The 19913-nt window shown below is 45.1% G+C and overlaps 1 protein-coding gene across 1 annotated transcript in view; it reads left to right on the forward strand.

Annotated features, from left to right (window-relative positions):
• Positions 1-19913, forward strand: part of PRRX1 (paired related homeobox 1) — a 74535-nt gene that overhangs the window by 546 nt on the left and 54076 nt on the right. Inside the window, exon 2 of the mRNA XM_077779905.1 lies at positions 5435-5442. Within this exon, the coding sequence (XP_077636031.1) occupies positions 5435-5442 (8 nt within the window). The remainder of the gene's footprint in view (positions 1-5434; positions 5443-19913) is intronic.

The raw sequence follows: 19913 nt of genomic DNA on the forward strand, positions 1-19913 counted from the left end.
GTGAAAGGTGCCGAGCCAGGCCCGCAAGGCCCCTCGCGGGTCCCGAGTGCGGGTTCGGAGGCAGGCGGGGCAGAGGAGGAGGAGGAGGCCACAGAGCGCGGCGGCGACACTCGCGCGGCCCCGGCGGCACGCGGGGCGCGGGGCTCGGGAGGCCGGGGCGTGCGGGAGGGCCAAGCCGTTCTCTGTCCCCGGCTGTGGCTGCCCTCCACCTGCAGCTGTGTTTGAGACCCTCGGCAGAATCAAAGGCCTGTGCCTCGGGAAGACTCAAAGGGAGTGTCCTTTGGGGTGAAACCCGAGCTCCCGCCCCGAAGGATCCGGCACCGGAGAGATGCGCAGGGGAAGCGCGGGCCCCAAAGCCGAGCCTGGTGTCACAGTCGAGGAGCTCTCCCTATTGGCCCTAAGACCTCGAGAAAAGCCCTAGTACAGTCTCCCTTCCCCATCCTTCCCTACTGATACCGCGTCCCCCCGGAAAGCTCGCCTGGCCTCATTAACCATGCCTTAAAAAATGACTCCAAATGGATCCCTAAGTTCTGGAATCTATAACAGACCTGTCACCTGGCTCATCCCAGGTGACCTGGGGCTTGATGTTTCCTCCTTGAGATTTCAAGGGTCTGAACTTGACTGGAAGTTTTTAAAGTAGGCGAATCCCTTTCCATGTCATTATTTATTTTGTTTTCAAATTTGGAACCTGTAGACACAGGAGAACCGCCGGCAATCCATGATTTAAAAAAAAACAAACCAATATCAGACTCTCGGGAAATAGACAAAGCAAACGAGACCCAGTGACCGCTGGAAGTAAGGCCTGGGCAAAGTGCTGCAATGAGGCAGGCGGCAGAGACACCCCTTTTTCCGGCAGGCCGCCTGCCCCTCACCCAGCTTCCTTGGGCCAGGCCTAGGATCCCCTCAGTGTTTTTCAGCCCAAATCGAACTGAGGTCGAAAGCCTCCACTATTCCCAGAGGCAGAGGGTGACGGGGAGTTTGGGCTGATGGAAACGTGGCCTGGCCTGTTACTACAGAAAGAGGGCCGGCTTTGAGGAGTGAAGACCCAGTGTCCCCACAAGTTCCGGGGAATGACTGGGCACAAGGCGGAGGCTCTTGAAGATACTGGTGCCTGGAGGGAGTGCAGGGGAAGGGGCTTGCTCAAGCTGCACGCAGTCCACAGCAGGAGTTTGCATAGACACTTTGAGCTCCAAGAAAATGCGTGGTGAAATAACGTGTTTGTTTTTTAAACGTTTTACTAGGGGAAATGTAAGTATGCAAAACACAGGGGGGCTAGTGTTCCGAATCTCCAAGTGCCTACTGCCCAGCTTCGCTGATTTCTCGCTTTCAGCGGTGCTGAACCAGGTTCGCCCTGGTTAATTATTAATCGCAACTTTAATCACTGTTCGGAGAACTGGAGGCTGGACCCACAACCGAAAACAGGGTCCTGAAGAAACTGGCGCGTGAAAAGAGCAGGCTGGGGCGAGTGAGACCAGCCAGGGTTGCTTTACCCCTAAAACAAGCAGAGGGATGTGAAAAGCAGGCCCAAGGGCAGTGGTCACGGCAAGCCTGGGGCCAGCACCGGCTGCAATGGGCGCAGGATACTATAGGGCTGGAAGGCTGCTGAGGGGACACCAGGAGAAGGGAGCTCAGAGTTCTGGTGGCCTCCTAGTGCGAATGGAATGACTCTCTGCTGGCTGTGGAGGCCGCCTGGGAAGCGCCCTCCAAGCTGAAGTGTAGGTGGCGTGAGGTGGTGGCTCCAGTGAGAACCCTCGCCTGGCGTGGCCAAGGTCGCACTGTGCACTTGGCATTTGCCATGGTGGGAGAGGACACCAAAAGGGCAGCAGGGGAAGTTGGGCCCGAGTGTCCTGAGGGAAGGGATGAAAACTTAGGGAGCCTGTCCACTTGGTTCTTGATCGCTCTGAAAGGAAACTGAGGTTCGGATGCCAGCCAAAGAGAGGATGTTTACGGAAGGATGGTGGACAGACGGTTCTGAAAGGAGGTAGCAGAAATGCAGACCGCGGTGATGGGAACAAAGTGACCAACACTTGGGGCTGGGAAAGTAGCAAGAGCAAGGCACCACAGGCCTGGCTTTCTGGAAATGGCCGGGGCCTATTCTTCTAACAAATAGAAGCAATAGTTGTTGCTTTTAGAAGCACTGTTTCCTCAACCTCCCCACTCACCTCTGAGATGAGAATAGGAAGGTCTGGTGAGTGGGGTGATAGTATCTAAGAGGACCCTTGCCCTTAGTCCTTGGGTCCACCATCAAGGTCTCAAAGGAAGCCCTTGTGAGCTCCTTGAGTCAGGACCCAAGTGGGCAGTGACGGCTCAGACGGGGAGTTAGAAAAGAGAGGAGTCTTCAGGCAGAGGACTAAAGCTAAGCTCTGAGCCTGAAAGGGACAGAGCACCACATGAAGAATCGGGTGCTTCTTTCAGTCTCCCTCAAAGTGGAAACCATAATCTTTTTCAGAGGGATGGAACATGTGTCAAAGACGTGGTTTACTCTCCCAGCGACACAGAAACGCGTTCTTCTTCAATTTTCTTTACAGCTATAATTCATAAAACAAGTCATTGTAAATGACAATGCTATTGCACATTTCCCAGTTACAACCTGGGCCGACCTTAGCAAGGAGGGATTAAGTACCGTCCAAAGTCAGAGCTTCTCGCTGACCTTTACGCAGTTCTGTTTCCTCTTGGGCTGATATTCATTGGCACTTTCCTCTCTGTAGAATGGTTTCTTTTCCCTTCTACTGATTTTCCAAGGCCAGTAAATTTCTCAGACTTCTGGGTTCAAATGCCTTACGTGTTTAAAGAAATGGTTCTTTAGCCGTTAGGAATCCAGTGGCTAATGGGGGAGTGTGGAGTGTGAGGGGGTGGAACAGGGGAAGCCAGGGAGAGGAAAGAGGAACAGGTCATAAAAATAGGCAGGCTCCTAGGAGAACGGTGCATCCTGCTGTCATTTCTTAATCTGAACTTCTGCAAACTCTTAAAAAAAAAAAAAAGCGCCTCCCTTCCACGTTCCCAACCCCTAAATTAGTGAAACCAGATTGTCCTAATAAGACCTTTTGTTGGAAACACATGTAGTCATAAAAAGGTAGACGGAAAGTCAATTAGACACGCGTGCACACACGCACACAGTCCCAAGCCGGTGCTAAGTGTGCACCGGGTGCAGCTGGGCCCTGGGCCTCTGCGGGATGCAAATGCAGAACAGTGGCGCGGGGAAATCGATTTGTCACAAAGGGAGAGGTGTAAAAGCGGCGGCGGCGCGAAGGAGTCACCAGCCCCATTTCCTGGGCCCACCTCTGCCGTCTCGTCCCGGCCAGGGGTACGCCCAGGGGAGCGGGAATGCAGGGTGCTCCCTCCTTGGAATTCACAGCAGAATATCAATTTCCCTCAGAGTTTCAGCATTTGTAACACCCATGGCACCAGAAACTGTTGAGGCACCACCCTGGGGCCCTGCAGCCGGTGCTGGCACTCTGAATTGGGGCCTTAATGATCTTGATCCAAAGAGAAGCCAATGAAATATTTCATTTTAAAGGTAGCCTGGACATTTTTTCTCTTTATAGGAGGCAGTGGAATCCAGAATCAAGGGAGGCCACGGAGCCCCTATTGTCTCAGGTCAAGTCCAGAGAAGAGGTGGTAAATCCTGTTTAACAGGCAGGAACAGGGCGCTGGATGGCCTCCTTCTCTTAATATTTAGGAGAATGTGACCGTCTGGTGACTCTCACCGGCCTTCGAGAGAGACGGGCAGCCCATAATGTGAAGGTCAGGGTTCGCGGCCTATATAGTCTGAGGCCCCAGGCTGCCAATACTCTCTGGAGCTCCAGACCCCCCCCACTCTAGAACACAGTGAGCCAGTGTCTCCACCGTTCATTGAACTGAGGAAGCCCTTTCCAAGACTCCTGAGCGCCTCTGCCTCATCTTTGGCACCGCGGCCTTTAGGGTTCCCCGCATACTTGGGTTAGACCGTGGGTCACAAGGGGCCCGGCAGTTCCTTCATCTTCCCAGGGGCGTCATTTTAGATTTTACAGCACGAGTGGATAAATCATCTCCAAACGAACAAGGTGTCACATACCCACTCCTCCCTTGCAGGGAGGGGGGTAACCCCAGCCACTTCAGAACCAAAGATACCACTCCACTGTCTCGGATAAGAGTCTTGGATCCCGCTTCCGGCCCCAGCCGCCACGGAGACCTTTTTTCACTTTTAAATGGCACCTGTAAATTTTCAACTAGAGGTCCATTTGATTTTTATTTAAAAACAAAAAGAATTTCTTTTACAATTGCTCTCCCATAGCCTGCTTCCGTGCTCCCTCCTTCGGCAGGGACCACCACCCCAGCTGACCGCCAGCCCCGGGAGAACGCCACTCCTTCGCTGGCGCTTCGGGGACTCAACGGGGCTGTCGGAGATCTGTGCGCGCTTGTGCTCAAGGCGATCCCGCGTGCCTCCTGTCCGTGGCGGTGCCGGCTTTCAGCGGTTCTAAGATTATGTTATTTATTTTTTATTCTTTGAGAGATGGAGTTAGAAGAAGTGCTAGCAGGTAATTTTTTTTTTTTTTTTAAGTAGGGGGAGTAGTGTTTATTGAAAAGGAGATAAGGCTTGAGTTTTGCTTTTTTATCCCCCACACCCGCAGGGGGTGGAAGAGTTTCTTGGGGAAGAACTCCACCCGGAAGAAAAAGTAAAACTTGGGGTTCAGCATCCTTTATTCAAGCCAATTCGTAAGATTGACCAACAGGATTCTTGGAGTGTTCCTCTGAGCTAGAGATTAGACATTTCCATGAAATATTTGGATAAGGGGCTAACTTCCTGNGAGGTAATTTTTTTTTTTTTTAAGTAGGGGGAGTAGTGTTTATTGAAAAGGAGATAAGGCTTGAGTTTTGCTTTTTTATCCCCCACACCCGCAGGGGGTGGAAGAGTTTCTTGGGGAAGAACTCCACCCGGAAGAAAAAGTAAAACTTGGGGTTCAGCATCCTTTATTCAAGCCAATTCGTAAGATTGACCAACAGGATTCTGGGAGTGTTCCTCTGAGCTAGAGATTAGACATTTCCATGAAATATTTGGATAAGGGGCTAACTTCCTGTGTCCACTTGGTGTCCAAACATTTACAGAACTACCTGTGAGTGAGCGCACATCATTGTAATCTGATTGGGTGCTCTGCACCGAATTCTGCTTTAATTTAACGCAGGGTTAGGGCCAAGTACCACCCCCAGCGGTTTGCCTTTAACTCCCTTTTCATCAATACAGAGAGGATGTCTATGTCAGCAGCATCAATGTTTATCCACAAGAATTTGGATTCTTGTAATTTCCAATAGCTCCACGAGCAGGCTAACAACACTCAATTAGAAACTATCTCAAACAGTAATGACAGTATCAACAAACTGCCATGACCTTCTTTTCTCTAAATGCTGTTTCTCATTAAATCAATAAATGTGGAGATGCATTGCCAAGACATCTGAGGAGGGACAGTCACCGGCTTTCGGGGTCAGCGGGTTTGCTTTCCACCTGTAGAAGCTTTTGAGCAAGATGTCTTGATCGTCGTCTGAATATTGGTAGATTCTTGGCACGGTCATTTTGTCTAATTTAGTGAGGCAGCCTCCAGGAAGTAGTTGTACAGAAAATTATGAACTATCAATTTTAGGTTTAGAATTTAAAAAATCACTACATTTCACTTGTCCTGGAACCACTTTTCTTGAATAAATATCTGGGAAGCTGATTACAGGGGTGATAGTCACTTAAGGGCGGGGTGAGGAACAAAGGCACAAACAGTGGTTGGTGAAGGAAATTTTACGAAAGAAAATAAAGGAAACTTGTCAGAACAAATCAATCACACACACACACACACAAGTGACTTCTCAGAAGAGTCCAGGGACAATCGGAATCTTAAGGGCTCTGTGCCCCGCAGTTCTCAGATACAGGAATAAAGGCAAGACCAGAAATCAGTCCTCAGGTCGTGGATGTCTCAGTCTCTTTGCTGCACCACATAATGAGGGAGCTCTAATTCCCAAGATCGTTGAGGCTGATTTTTGCCGTTATTGATATCCACAGGCTCAGCTTCAAATGAGGAATGAATTTGAAAAATGTGTCTTCATTGGAGTCCTCATGATTCGCATTATTAGAAAGGACAAGGATAGATCCTCGGGTTCCTATTTTGTCTGCTTGGAGCTGTTTGCAAGCAACTGGGAATTTCCTTACCGGGCAGGCAAGGAGACCTTATTGACGAAACTTCTCAGCAGGAATGTAGATCGCACCAGGCCTGAACTGCCCTCTGTCCATTTTAGGGGAGAAAGGGAGGTGGAGGAGGGAATAGATAGAGCAAAGAGTTAATCCAGACATTCAATGAAGACTAAGATTTTAACTTTTAAAACAGAGCTTGACAGTGACTTAGATTTTCATGTTCTTCATCTGAGCTGGAACAAAGATGCAGACACCCCCACCCCACCACCGCCCTCGCCTTCCCAGTTCCCAGGGCAGTGAGGCGGCTGGCTGCTCCAGCCCGCCCGAGTGGAACGTACCCGCCAGCCTGTCGGCCGCGCCCCTGCTTGCCTTCTCCTGCCGAAAGGGGGCGCGTTCCTACTAGGCCAGGGCCGGACAGGCTCTGCCTTCCAAAATCCTTGGACTCAGGCAGCAGCACAACACACTGGAAGACCCGTCTACATAAGTAGCAACAGATAGGAAATGCCCATATCATGAAGACACTCCAGGGACTGCATCAATCTATGCTACGGATGCGTTTTAACAGAAACATGGAGTTAGCTGGTAGGAGTCTTGCGTTTCTTGCCTTTGACACGAGGGTGGTCAGGATTCCAGGAAGGGGGACGATCGGAGTGAGACTAGATGCCCCTTGTCAGCGGGTGCTAGGGATGGTGCCCAGGGAAGAGACACTGTATTTCAGTAGAGGGGGGTAAGACATTTCTGCATATCAGCTCCAGGTGCTTAAAGAAACGGGAAGATTGGAGAAGGGGATGGTTGGCATGTTAGGAGGGTGCTGCCGAGCTGTGACACACACCCTCACTGTACCCCAGTCTTCACCTAGGGCAGACACTGGCCGCCCTAGAGTCAGGCCCTGGGGTTAGGGCAACCCTCTTTCCTTCAACGGATGAACAACAGCTACCTCAAGTCTTGTGTGTGTGTCTCCAGATCTGACCCCTGGCTTCCACTCATCTTCCCTTTTTTGGGCAAGTGACTTACCCAGCATATGAGGAACATTCTTAACCCCCTTCTGTAAATCTTGGGATTTTCCCCTGGCCTCCCCACCACACGCTGAATTTGGAGGTCAACAAGGCAAGGCAGCAGTGGGAGCAATGGACTGGCAGAAAGAATACTTTGTCTTCTTAGCAGAGATGGTGGTTAATACCTACCTTCCAAGATAATCGGAGCTTGGGTGTTCCCTAGAAACAGAAGTGCCAGGCCAGGGCTGCAAAGGAAATTGCATTCCCACACACGTTTGTCCGAGAGTAAGAACATTCACCCTATTCACTTAATTACTCATCATCAGTCATGTCATTATATTTTAAAGGACCTCACAGTGCTGGAAGGTGGTGTAGTTATAAATAAGCGTAAAAGCAGATGGGCGCTTTCCCAGCACTCTAAATATATATGGGGAGGCCAAATCTTTTCAAAGAGGATTCAGATATACAACTTAAAGGCCAAGGGGCCCAACTCAATCAAACTGTGAGCCAAGACATGCTAAGTTTAATCAGCTTGACTATGGGGCAAACTGAAAGCCTTCGCCAGCACTTCGGATTTTTACAGACAAACCCGTTTTCTCAAATTTCCATTGTATTTATCCACACAAATTCATGCTAGGGTGCAAAGGGCTTGGTGGAATTCGCCTGGGCCTGGCGGAGGGGAGGGAAATCAGTGTTCAGCCTCCTGCCCTCATCCTCCATCCTTCTCTTTCCATGCCCTGTGCTCCGACCGGCCGTCCAAGGTATGTGTACTGCAGAGAAGATTCTGCCTACAGGCCACGGAAGCCCCTGAAATGCTGTTTTCTGGAATCCTCAGAAAAGGAGAGGGTCTGTTGAGGTCAATGGTATATAACATAACCAAGCATTTTCATGCGTTTTTTTTTTTTTTCTCTCTGATATTTCATTTTATAATAGCGTGCTTAGAGACTGCTTGGAAATAGAGGTTGTGGGAATTGGTTACTATTCTGTTTCTTTTTCAGGTAACTCATAAATACATGAAGTTGAATGTTCCAGGGGAAATAGGTATTGGATTGAAATCTTTATGTCTGGGCATTGACATATTGTCATTAATCCAGACTGGGAGGTGACTCTAAAGAATTGTGTACATTGTGACTTTTCTTTCCATTTTCCACCAGGGCTACTGTACTAAATCCTTGTCTGGGTTAGAGGACAGTAGTCCCACACCACGGGGACAGCTGCTAAACTGTTGCCTGTGCTTAGTGAATGCTTAAGTGAATGAATGACCTCCCCATCTTTAGTGGGTCCCCGTTCTAATGCAGGCAAGCACTAGGCCCCCTCTACTTCCCTTCCCACTTTCTATTGTTTCCCTCAGAGATCTCCCTCAAGCTCACCATTTCAGCATAGGTCTGCACTCTAATGACTCCCAGGCTTCAGCAGCAAGGCCCCCCCCTTGCAACTGCAGATCCGTATATGTACATACGCAGCCAGCTGTCCAACATTTCCATGTGACCATCGCAAAACAACAACAAGACATGGCACTATTGAGCTCCCTTTCCCCAGTCGGATCCCCTTTTAGCTTTTCCTGTTTTTCTGCATCACAACCCGGGGATGCAAACCTCAGAAATTACAGGCTTATCCTGCCTCCTTCCTTTCCACCTCTGGTCAATCCATGTCTGAATCTCAACAAGTGTACCTTCTAAAATCACCAGCGTGTTCTGGATTTCTATTCATGTCCCAGCAACTGCCCATTCACACACGTGCAGCTGCTCCCCTGCTTTCCCCAGCATGCTAGTTAGGTGAGGACATTTCCCGTGTCCTCTAGTCTCCTATCTGCTTCTCTCACTTCTGGAGATGTCCTTGCTCTGTGCCTCTCTGCAAACCCACCTGTGCTCCTTTGCAAGGTTCTGCTTCCATCACCTTCTTGAGACTCTTTCCTTGACTGCTCCATTTCAGACCAAGCAAAGCCCTTCCCTCCAGGCTTACAGTAGAAGTAATCAGCACTTTTACAAGTATTGCCTAATTATTTTCTAAATGTGTTATGGTTGTTAATATGCCCTGAGGATTTTCTTCAGATTAGAGATTTCTGTAGGGAAGTGGGGAGGCATATTCCATAGTGCAGATAGCAAAGCTGTTGTAAACAAATCAATATCTATATCTATATCTACTATATCTATATCTATTTTGTATAGTGTGGTTCTGCTGGTTTTGTAATTTCTAGCTGAGAGAAATTTTTTAGAAATAAAGCATGGGGCACCTGGGTGGCTCAGTTCAGTTAAGCACCCGACTTCAGCTCAGGTCATGATCTTATGATTCATTATCAAGCCCTGGATGGGGCTCTGTACTGACAGTGTGGAGTCTGCCTGGGATACTCTCTTTCTCTCTCGTCCCCTCCCTACTCACTCTTTCTCTTTCACTCTCAAAAAAAAAAAGTAAAAAAAAAATGTATATGTATATGGGCATAACACCAAAGTGCAATAATGCTCATTTTAGAAACTGTATTATTATACATTAAAAAGTTTAAATGAGAAAGTAAAGTCACCCATATTTCACTACCCTGAGGTAGACACAGTTCACAGGGTGGTGTTAAAATATTTCCTTTTTATTTTTTACACAATTTTTATATCAATGTTCTCCATGACTGATTTTTCTTAAACCAACGGAGGAGGGGTTTTTTGAAAGAGTAGGGAAGAGGCAGAAGGAGAGGGAGAGAGAGAATCCCTAGCAGGCTCCATGCCCAACGTGAAGCCAGACACGGGACTCCATCCCATGCCCGAGATCATGACTTGCACCAAAATCAAGAGCTGGAGGCTTAAACGACTGAGCCGTCCAGGTGCCCCAGTGGAGGAATTTTTAATCCCATTTTCAAAGATTGTGTTTCCCCCACATTAAGAACATACACAAACATGTAACCCACTTGCTCTCATCAGAAAAATTCAATAAGCACACAAACAGCAAAGAGCAGCTACACAAGGATTGTGGGACCCCTGACATCACAGCCATTTCCCAGAATCCTCAGGGGCCAGTGGGTCCACTTCCAGCAGCGAGGACCTTCAGAGTAAACAGCTGCTGTTTCTTCTCTGCTTGTTCTAGCTGGGAACCTTCCCTAGACATGAGCACATGTCTCCTTTTAAAATTGGAAAGCCTGCATAATACTTACAGGACATTCTGGGACCACAGTTGGGGAGCTTCTGCTCAAAAAATTTAGTTTTTATATAGTTTGGTAAGGAAGAGCTCCACACACCTGGTAGAGAGAAGGTGTTTTAAGGACTGCACATTTTCTATTATGGTAGATCTTTGGATCTTGATGTTTCTTTAAAAAAATTTTTTTAAAGGTTTATTTTTGAGAGAGAGAGACAGAGACAGAGACAGAGAATGAGCAGAGAAGGGGCAGAGAGGGAGGGAGACACAGAACCTGAAGCAGGCTGCTATTCAGCGCAGAGCCCGAGGCAGGGCTCAAGCTCAAACGCTCTTTGTCATTTCTTATAAATGTTTCAAACTCATACATGCTTTTGTAAAAAAGGGGGAGACAGATGACATTTATTTCTCTATATACCTTGTAGAATGATGATCAGGTAGGATAGTGACACATGTCAGCACACAGCAGTGTGTCCTGATAGGAGAAGCACTTATAAAATAAAAAAAAATTTTAAATAACGCATTTATCCATATATGAAAGGCTACAGTACCACCGCCCTTACTTCAAGTGATAATTACAGAGAAAATATAAACTGTTATTATGAAGTATACTTCAGAGTATAACTTCCCAGGCAAGTTGGTGTTAAAATATTTGCCTGATTAATGCAAATATTTTCTTTAAGGCAAATATTAACAAGTGATGTAAAATCATGGGGAGCAAAATTTTTAAAATATGAATTAGATGTATCTTGATAATGAATCTCCCTCTCACGGGAAAGGGGGGACAGAGAGAGTAATCATGACATTTGAGGATTAAAAAACCGCACTTGCCCAATAAAAGTTTCTTCAGTTCCCTGAGTCGCCTATTTCTGAAGGAAGAACCACCCAGAGAGGTCTTTGTCTGTAACCAGATGTGCTGTTCAGCAGCTCTACTCAAGTCTGAGGGAAGACCACAGGATGAATCCGCAACACATTTAAGAAATAAAGTGTAATTTAGTTCATTAATCATGAAACTGAAATCTGCAGTTTCGTTCCACATATTTCAAAGGCTGAATCACTTCTGACAAGAGAAACAGAAAATCATAACATGCACGCTTGACTGTTATGAGTCTGTTCTTAGCTTCCCTTGGTGAAGAAGAGATTTTTCTGGGTGTGATCATTTTTTCTCAGAATATATGGAACGTTATTTAAATGGAGGGTTCCCCCACCCTCTTTACCCAAACATTCTCCTTTTTCAGGGTGGTAAGAATATCTGTTTTCTGCCCTGTTTTGGATTTTTTGGTTTGGAGAATCAGGGCTCCCTTGAGCAGCCAGGAGGTTCCAGATGTGTCTGGGTAGGCCTTAAAGTACAATCATTTTAACATATATATACTCTGGCTGTGGGAGGATTTAATTCTTTTCCCTGATTACTTGCATAAGTTAATGTCTTAGTGTGTCTTAAAAAATTAATAACAATAATATGAATAAGAAAGCTTGTGGGGTGCCTGGGTGGCTCAGATGGTCATGATCTCACATCTTGTGAGTTTGAGTCCTACATGGGGCTCTGTGCTGACAGCTCAGAGCCTGGAGCCTGCTTCAGATTCTCTCTCTCTCTCTCTCTCTCTCATGCTCTGTCTCTCAGAAATAAATAAAAAACATTTTAAAATTAAAAAAAGCTTGCTTCACAAACTCTAAGAACATATATACGAATGCTATTATGTTTTATAAAAACAGTCCTAAGAAGTAGGTAGGAGTAGCATAATTATTTTCATTTAACCGGTAAGGAAATTGGCTTGGAAAATGTTAGTAAGCTACTGTTAAGTGACTTGAATATTTCTCTCTTAGCCCCATTTTATTTATTTTTTCATTCTGTCTCATCGTCTTTGATGTCAACCAAATTACTGTTCATGTATTATAGTTCAGTGAAACAATGCTGAGTTATGAATAAGGAGACCAGCATGCCACTTCACAACACATGACCATGCTGCACAATTCTTTTCTTTCCTGTGGCTCACATCCTTTGTTATAAAGGGAACATGTAACTGCTGCACCGTCTTCCTCGTGGGAGTGCAGCAGGCCCAAAAGATACTGCCTTTGTGAAAACACTTGAGGAATAAAGGGCCAAATTTATTATCATACATAAGGAATCAAGTAGAGACTTTTCTTTCTTTCTTTTAAAAATTTTTTAAATGTTTACTTTTTGAGAGAGAGAGGGAGAGAGAGAGAGAGAATGTGAGTGGTGGAGGGGTAGAGAAAGGGGAGACAAAGAATCTAGGCAGGCTTTAGGCTCTGAGCTGTCAGCACAGAGCCTGACTCAGGGCTCCAACTCACACACCATAAGATCATGACCTAAGCCGAAGTCAGAAGCTTTACCAACTGAGCCACCCAAGTATCCCGAGACTTTTCTAAATGATGTTATCAAGCAAAAGTTTAAAGCTAAGAAGGTGTCTCAGTAAATTGATACCCAGCCCTCCAAAGGCAAGAATCTTTAATTCAGATTTAAGGGCATCAGCGGTTTCAAAGCATTTTACCTTGTATTTAGAGAATTCTGTGCTAAAGTATGATTCTATAGTTTACTTGCTGGTTGACTTTAGATACATCTCTGGGTCTTGATTTCCTCCTCTAAAAAATGGCACATTAATATCTCTTACACAAGTCTGTTGCTTGGAATAATGAGGTAATGGAAACAAAGACTCCAATACCCTACTTTCCATCCCATTGAAGGCACTCAAATAAATGTTTGCTCTTTTCCTGTTCCCACTTCTGTAACATCTTTGACAAGTGTCACTTATTCCAGGCTCAGATATGTATTCAATGTGGTTTCCCAATCGATGATGGAGGCCATTTAATGTCACTAAAACTAGGAATATTCCCATCCTCCAAAAGTCATGCTCTTATAGCATGTCCCTTACCGAGTGACTAAGTAGACAAATGTTTTTGACCTATGGTCAGGAACTGATGCCTTATGATTTTCAGTGATGTGCAAAAGCCACACCACGAATGCCTGGCAGATCAGAAGTTCCCGACTGTGGTCCACAGCTGCAGGCCACCCTTCTCCTCGTCAGCGTGAACCAGGAATCTAAATCTCCTTAAACTTTGAGTTCGCACCAACCGTTTTTATTTCAACTTGCTTCATCCATCACCTCGGACTGTATGGTGACTGAGAAGACAACTGTCTTGCTCTAATTTAGACACTGCATTTAATGGAGAAGATCTGACATATGCTTAGGAAGGACATCAGGTGTCAAGACTTCTCATCCCAGACCTCACACAGCCACTAGGTTTCCCAGAGGCCAACCATGTTAAATTTTCTCTGTAGTGTAATGTCTCTGACATAGCACTGTCTTACCACCCCTCTGAGGTTTCTGTGGGGTTTAATTTTTTATCCATGAATAATACTCATCATGCTAACCGTGATCATATGTAAAGTTGCCATTCTTGTGCCAACTTAGGTTTCCTCACCAGTCGAGTACGATAAACATCTGTCCCTGTTTGATATGTGATCTGCTTTCAAATAGATTACTTTGAAATCTGAGAAACTTGGAAGATATACAGACTGTGTTTCTATATCATAAAGCATCCAGGACTTTTTTTTTTTTTTTTTTTTTTTTTTTTTTTTTTTTGGCCAACTAGCAATGTAATCTCCTTGGGATTCTTTGCTAATAGATGAGCATCACCTGTGGGCCATGGGGAGAAAATGGGTCACTATGGGTGAGGGACTTGGATGAGTTTGTTGCATGACTTGTGTGCTGGTCTAAAGAAGGAGTTTACCATATGCTTTATGCAAAAGAGAAGTGAGTCATCTTGTAAGCATGCTCAGTGAGTATTAGTCAAGATTAGGAGCACAGATCTGTCAGGAATATTGGTTCTGACATATGGAAAAGTGTTTGTGTGATTAAAATGCTGTGTGTGATTTACAGTATTATGTGGTCTCTGGGGTGTGGATAGCTGGATTACTGTTCTCCTTTAGAGAACATGGAATCCTTCCCCTTGCAGGAAAACTTTCCTTTGGTTCTTTTTTACTTCATTTCCACCTTCTATGTGTCTCCCATATGCTATTCATTTCTAATGATTTAGAGGAAAGAGATAATGAGGAATAACAGATAATCTGATTCTTTCTCTAATGTGCTTACAATCGAATCCTATATATCTTAAAGGGTGATGCTTGGTTCGTCTTCATCAGAATGAACTGAAATGTCTTCAAATGCAGATTCCAGGATTCCAATCTCTAGCCGGTGATTCAGAATCTCCCAAACAAGTGCCTTTTAACTGCAGATGATTTTCATATACCATAAGGTTTGAAAACACAGATGTAGACCATGTTCTCTACCAATAGTGATTGGTCGAATGATGTATTTTTGTGTGTGCCGTCCACTAGGTAACTGTGGACCCTAGTCCATTGTTATTAAATTCTCCCTAAGCATTAGTCTTATCTCTTCAACCAGGTATGTAACGTTTTCAAGACCAGGGCAGACAAGAAAGTATTTTATACTTCAGAGCACAAATGATGCTTTTCATATTGTAAATGACTTAATAAGCAGTTACTGAGTAAATGAATGCATAAAGCACTCACTAGATGCCTGGCACTGTTTTAAATAATTCACATATAAGGAAGGAAGGGAGGGAGGGAGGGGGAGAGAGAGAGAGAGAGAGAGAGAGAGAGAGAGAGAGAGAGAAAGGAAGGAAGGAAGGAAGGAAGGAAGGAAGAAAGAAAGAAAGAAAGAAAGAAAGAAAGAAAGAAAGAAAGAAAGAAAGAAAGAAAAAGAAAGGAGGGAGGGAGGAAAGAAACACAATTTAAGGTGAAATTAAGGCAATTATTGAAGGTTGTAAAAATCCTAACTATGACTAATTTTAGGTGATTGTTATCTCAGCTCTTATTCTAGAAGAAAAATGTTGTGCCAAAGACAGGGCAATCTGTCACACAGACACTAATATTTACAATATGACTTTAGTTTTAAGTACGTATGCCACATTTAGGAAGTTATAGTTCAGTATTGCGTGTCTCTTTTCCTTACAAAGTCCTTCCTTACTGTGTGATGGTTGATAAAGCAGTTTTCTCCCAATATTTATGCAATTTTGCTTACTTATTCTCTACACAGTCTGAAAAACACCAAGCTTTCCTGGGGTCAGTATGTAGAGTTTTATTAAAAACCATTCGATGAGTAGGATGGATCACAATGTTTTCTAAACAAAACCCCAAAGTATGAGTTTATAAGGTGTTGCATAATGTCATAAACTCATACTACAGAGGAAAACCATTGTTGGGTGTCACATGGTAACTAATAGACTATCCATCATCATGCTGGAGACACCCCTGAGGACCGCAGAAACTTGTGGAGTAGAATTTTCATACAGATAAGGTCCTGCATTACCACGTGAAAGCCAAGTCCAGACTCAACCTTGGGTTACATTAGTTATAGACCAGCAGTTCTCCAACATTAGCACTCACCAGCACTCACATTAGCACTGGAGGGTTGTTAAAACACGGAGTGCTGGACTCTACTCTCAGAATTTTAATTCAGGAGAGTTTGGGGGGAGGCACCAAGTTATAATTTATCCTCTTTTTCAGACACTCACTGTAAGAAGGTTGTATTTGAAATTTCAACATAACTTTTCCAACTCTGCCATGTTTAAAGAGAAGTATATTCCATTCATGGGGTACTGGGCTTGGCATATAGTAAAGTTGCATCTGAAATGTCTCCTTTTAAGGTATGCTGCAAGGCTTTGGTCTTAAATGGATTTTCTATTACATATTAAGATTATTTTCCCTCTAATGAAGTATATGTAATTCATAGATTGCTATCCAAAGAGTGTTTATGTGGAGAAGGAGGGGAGGATAGAAATAGCATCTTTTTAAAACATTTTTTTTAGTATTTATTTATTTTTGAAGGAGAGACAGTGTGAGGGGAGGGGCAGAGAGAGAGAGAGGGAAACACAGAATCCAAAGCAGGCTCCAGGCTCTGAGCTGTCAGCACAGAGCCCAATGCTGGCCTTGAACTCAGGAGCCTTGAGATCATGACCTGAGCAGAAGCTGGTCGCTTGACTGACTAAGCCACCCAGGTGCCTTGATAGAAATAGCCTCTTAAATGACAGACCATTTAACTCATTTGGAAATGCAGGGTTTATGTGACTTTAGAAAGCTCAGATGAAGAGAACAAGAATGGAGAGCCCTTGCAGAGATGAGAAGGGCCAAAACCCAAAGGGAAAGGCTTTTTTGGAGCCCTGTCTGCAGCAGAGACCACTGCCTCTAAGCCCATCTGGGATCCTTTGGTGACATGAACTTTGCTCTAGTGGTTTATGACATCACTGGAACCCCCTTAGTGGAATTACAACTTCATAACTCACAGTTAGCCGTTGTTTATTTTATATTTAATCATTTGTGGAGCACACTGGCAATGGACCCAGGGGAGCTGTGTGGTTATGGTCCTGCAAATCTTGTCGTTGCATAATTAAGTACGTCAGAAGTAATTCACCAAGTGTCATAACATCCCATATTTCAGCCCTTGCAGATGCTGGCTCTGGTTGTGATTGTCCTGAAAGTTGTCCCGGCTGACTCACCTTCTCAATGAGTTTTCCTGTTGCAGGAACAGTTACCAAAGACAGCTGGGCTTCCGAGTTTAAGTGCAGTTTTCTGAGTAGCAAGCATAATGCTTCCATAGAAAGATAGTCCCGAATGTGATATTGACTTTTAGAATGTAACTATAAAATGTGGTTTTATTCCTATTATCCCATAAGGATATAAAATGAATCAATCAAATAACAAAGAAGGTTTCTGGGTTAGCAAAGTGGGTTAGTCTCTGTATTTCATTGCATTGGGCCCTGCTGCTCAGAAATGACCCCACCTATCTAGTGCCTTGGGGGTCTTTCAGTGGGAGAAGGAAAAAAGGGAAGGAAATTAAGATTCCCTAAATCTTTTCTAAAGGAGAAAAATGAAGATTTATTGAGCACCCAACACGACCAGGTAATGGGCTGGGTGATTTGTACCACTTCTGTTGTTTAAATTTTCACAGTAAGGTTGAGTGGTAGATATTGTCACACCGATTTGCAAATAGGCTTTGAGGCTCTGAGGAGGCTTAGTAATCTGTCTGAAACCTCAAAGGTAGTCTGGACAAAACAGAACTTGTCTTGACCCTTCTGGAACTCTGTATTCCATTATCCTAACATTTACCCTCCGGTGGCTAGAAAATTGGAAGGAGCAGGTTGAGCCAAATGATTTTTCTGTGACATTCATTCAGTGGAACGTGGAACTCTGGTAACTATAGTCCTGGATGGTGTATTGGGGTTATAAATGAAAATATGCAAATAATCTATCAGGAAATTGTATCTTTGTCAAAAAAAAAACCAACCCTGTGGCACTGGATGCTCCAGTGACAGTTGAGCAGCTAAACTGAAGTTCATTATGGGGCTCAGTGAACTTGAATGAAAGACCAGCTGGAAGATAGTATTAGAGAAGAAACTGGGTGAGCCAGAAGGCTTTCCTGAAGGTGAAGAATTGATTTTGATCATGGCTCTGACCTTGAACATGCCACCATGCCCCTCTGAGCTAGAATCTTATGACACTGGAAGAATAGCAATGTATTTTTGACAAGTCTGTTGAAGATTAAATTGGTTGTATGTGGATCTGCCTTACCTTACCTCGCAGGTGGCACAAAACTTCTGATCTGTATCAGTTCTAATGCTGGATTAGAATATTAAGGTGGGGAAAAGGCAGATCCAAAATTCCCGGTTCAATTATCTTCCTCTGTGGGAATGAGTGGTGTGTATTTGTTTGTTTGCGTGTTTTTAAAGTTAAGAATAGATTTTTTTGGAAAGATTCAGATAGTCTGATATGTTGTTCAGAGCTATAAATTCATTTTCCAGATGCAGTGTTGTAAGTGGTGATTAGGATCCCTGGAGGCCTCCAAAAGGCTGGCAAATGGATGATCCAGATGAACCGTAGTGATGAGGGAGGCAGCCAGAGTGTTGCTTCTGGAAGGAAGTAGCTGGGTGGCTCAGTGGTGAGTGGAAAGGGGATGCCTTGGCCTCCTTATTGGTGTAGGATCAGTGCTGGGTAAAATTTAGACCTCAGTGAATTTAATCTCCAGGCAGCCTTCTGCAACACCCACCCTTGACCATCAGTGTCTGCATTTAGTGCTCCTCATATCACCCTCCATGGCACGGGCACACAGCATGGCTTATTTAAGAATGCCGCTGAAGTCTTGGTGCCTCTGACATCCTGTTCACCCCTCTTCTCCAGAATTCTCAGTGAAGATAGACACGTAGAGCAAGAGATGAGTGGGAATAATAAGCTGAATGGCCATCATCGGGACCAGCACTCAATAAACCCTGGGCACTCCGAGGCCCCATCTTCGGGGATCTGCTGATATAACAAATTTGGAAGCTTAGGTCTAAGTCTGTTATGATTGCAGAACAGATTCCCACTCTACTCCTTCTGTCACTCACTTTGTCTTAAGTTCAGCAAATAAGTGTTGAGTGCCTGCTGTGTGCCAGTTACTCTTCCAGGGCCTGGGGATTCAGCAGTGAAAAACACAACTTGCTTCTTCTCATCAACCTTACTCTCTCCTAGGAAAGGAAGGCAATAAACAAGTAAATAAACAACTAGATAAATAAGTCAATTAGAAGTAATGGAAAGTCCTATAAAGGAGATGAACCAGGCTTATTTGAGCAGAAATCTAACTGAAAAGAAGACATTAACAATGTGGAGATGAGATGAAAGAGTCTCTCCAGCAAAGCAGAAGTGAATAGCCAGTTCAAAGGCCACCAGGCATGAATAAGTTTTGTTAAGTCCAAGGAGCAGAGTGAAGAACAGTGTGGCCTTGAGGTAGGAGAGCTGGGGTAGGGGTCAGGTGACAGGGACCTTGTAGATCACAGTGAGGAGCTGGGTTTATAGTCTAAGAATGACGACAGTGGGAAGCCATTGGAGAGACTTAAACCGGGGAGTTTTGTAATCTGACTGATGTAGTTAAAAGAACATTTTTTAAAGTTTATTTATCTATTTAGAGAGCACATGTGTGCACGTGAGCAGGGGAAGGGCAGAGACAGAGGACGAAGGGGAGGAGGAGAAGGATGAGAGAGAGAGAGAGAAAGGGGGGGAGGGAGGGAGGGAGAGAGAATCCCAAGCAGGCTCCATGCTGTCAGCGCAGAGCCCGACCGAGGCTCGAACTCACACACCAAGAGATCATGACCTGATGATCTTAAGTCAAGAGTTGGACGCTTAACCAACAGAGCCACCCAGGTGCCTCAAAAGAACAATGTGATTGTTATATTGAGAGTGTGTATCAGGGGAGAAAGGAGATGTGATGGAGAGGGTTTTGCAATGGGCTGGGTAAGGGATTATGGTGTCTTGAACAGCCTTCTGGGTGAGGTGTTGAGCAGACTGAGCTCCCAGTGGGCATCAAGACTGGCCTCGCTGTAGGGGCTCAGGAGGCTGATGAACCAGCTGGCTCTGTAGCTGCAAGGGGCCTTGCCAGGACGGCTTGCCTGGGACACTTGCTTTCCTTAGCCTCTCTTTTCTGTATTTCTGTACCCAGATTTTCTCTCAAACCTGCCAGCCTTTCCCCGGCGGGGTCCCTGTAAGCAGATGACAAAGGAGAGGGAGTGGTTGGATGCATCGGGGTGTGAAATGGGAGCCATTTTTTCTTGAGTTAGTTATTTGAAAAGTTAGAGCCTGTAAT

This window comes from Crocuta crocuta, unplaced genomic scaffold (assembly GCF_008692635.1).
Source record: "Crocuta crocuta isolate KB4526 unplaced genomic scaffold, BGI_CrCroc_1.0 scaffold322, whole genome shotgun sequence".
In the NCBI taxonomy this organism is placed as follows: Eukaryota; Metazoa; Chordata; class Mammalia; order Carnivora; family Hyaenidae; genus Crocuta; species Crocuta crocuta.